The following is a 1,390-nucleotide window of genomic DNA, read 5'->3' on the forward strand; positions in this document are numbered from 1 at the left end:
CTGGGTCTCAGATTCCGCGGATCTATTATTAAAGTGATATTTCTTAACATAGAAAGTAATATATAAATTTGGTAACAAGCAGTGTATTATCAGCAAGATATCGTTTCTTAAATATCGCATTCAATGGCATCCCTTGCGGGGAGTGCCTTAGAGTAATAGCAGTACAACAAGGTTTCATTTTATGCCATTAGACCTAAAGATGTAGAATGTAATTAGGTAGGGGAATGGATCTCAAAACTGCAATATATTTATTTTAAGCGATAATAATAATGTATCGTAAACATAAACAACACCAAATATATAAATAATGTCAAATATAACAAAAATAATATTTAATAAGAATCACGATTGAGAGATAACACTTTATGAGACTCTCATAGATTAAAATACTAAACATGTTAATGTTATTTTATTGACGACTAACAGGTGGATGGTTCTTGCTAGTTCTCATCTTGCGCTGCTTGCTGGTGCGGCTGAAGTGCTCTCTGGGCGTCCAGTGCCAGAAGCTTCTGCCTCTTCTCCTCCATGAGGCGGTCCCTGTGCTGGTGGATGTAGTCCCTCACGTTCGGCAGTCCCATGATCACCGAGGCGGAGAGGGCCGACCTGTAGATGTTCATGTCTGTTGCCTCGTACCTAAAATCGCATTTTACAGTCATTCATTTGGTTCATACAATGGGTATTAAATAGATACCTCCTGTTTTGAGAATTTCAAAATTAAAATCATTAATAACTTCTGTATCTAAGAAGGGTAGGCTACACACTTAAAGATAATACAAAGCTAAAAAAATATTATACCTTGCCGGGTTAGAAAAACTATGTCTATAAATATATAGATAAACGTCTGATATGGGTACACAGTAGGAACAATTTGAATTGACTGATGTTACGAAGTGGACCATTTTTATCAGTTTTTATCATTTGAGAAAATTCTTTTTTCTTTCAAGTGTTTTTAAGGAAAGTAAATTTTATTCTCTTTTTATGGAGAATAAAAAGTTACAATAACATTGCAATTTGAATAATCCTAATTTATGAGCCTAATATTAGCGAGGCATTCAATCATTTAAATTTCCACACTGTACGAGCGAGATTAATATCGTTGGCCCACTTAATGTTTTCCTGGGAGAAAGTTATCGGACATTATCGTAGTCATTTAGCCATAAGCGTAGGAGGATAAATTAAACCTTAGAAAAAATTACTGACCCGTCTATTTTCAAAGAACCCCTCAAAGTAAACAATCCCTTTTTGTAAAATGAATATTGGAGTCAAAGAATCAGCAAACTATCAAATAATTAGACTTTGACAATACCATATTTAATAATAAAATATTTTATTCGTCTCATGAAGTACCTTTATGCTTTTCGAAGTACCTACACTTCCATTTTTCTTGTTT

General features: G+C 34.0%; 1 protein-coding gene across 1 annotated transcript in view; it reads right to left on the reverse strand.

Moving 5' to 3' along the window:
- Positions 1 to 317: 317 nt before the first annotated feature.
- Positions 318 to 1,390, reverse strand: part of klhl10 (kelch-like protein 10) — a 31,065-nt gene continuing 29,992 nt past the window's right edge. Inside the window, exon 10 of the mRNA XM_067052218.1 lies at positions 318 to 633. Coding sequence (XP_066908319.1) covers positions 441 to 633 — 193 coding nt within the window. The 3' untranslated portion in view covers positions 318 to 440. The remainder of the gene's footprint in view (positions 634 to 1,390) is intronic.

The sequence above is a fragment of the Halyomorpha halys genome, unplaced genomic scaffold, assembly GCF_000696795.3.
Source record: "Halyomorpha halys isolate HHAL.00 unplaced genomic scaffold, Hhal_1.1 Scaffold948.1, whole genome shotgun sequence".
Taxonomy (NCBI): Eukaryota; Metazoa; Arthropoda; class Insecta; order Hemiptera; family Pentatomidae; genus Halyomorpha; species Halyomorpha halys.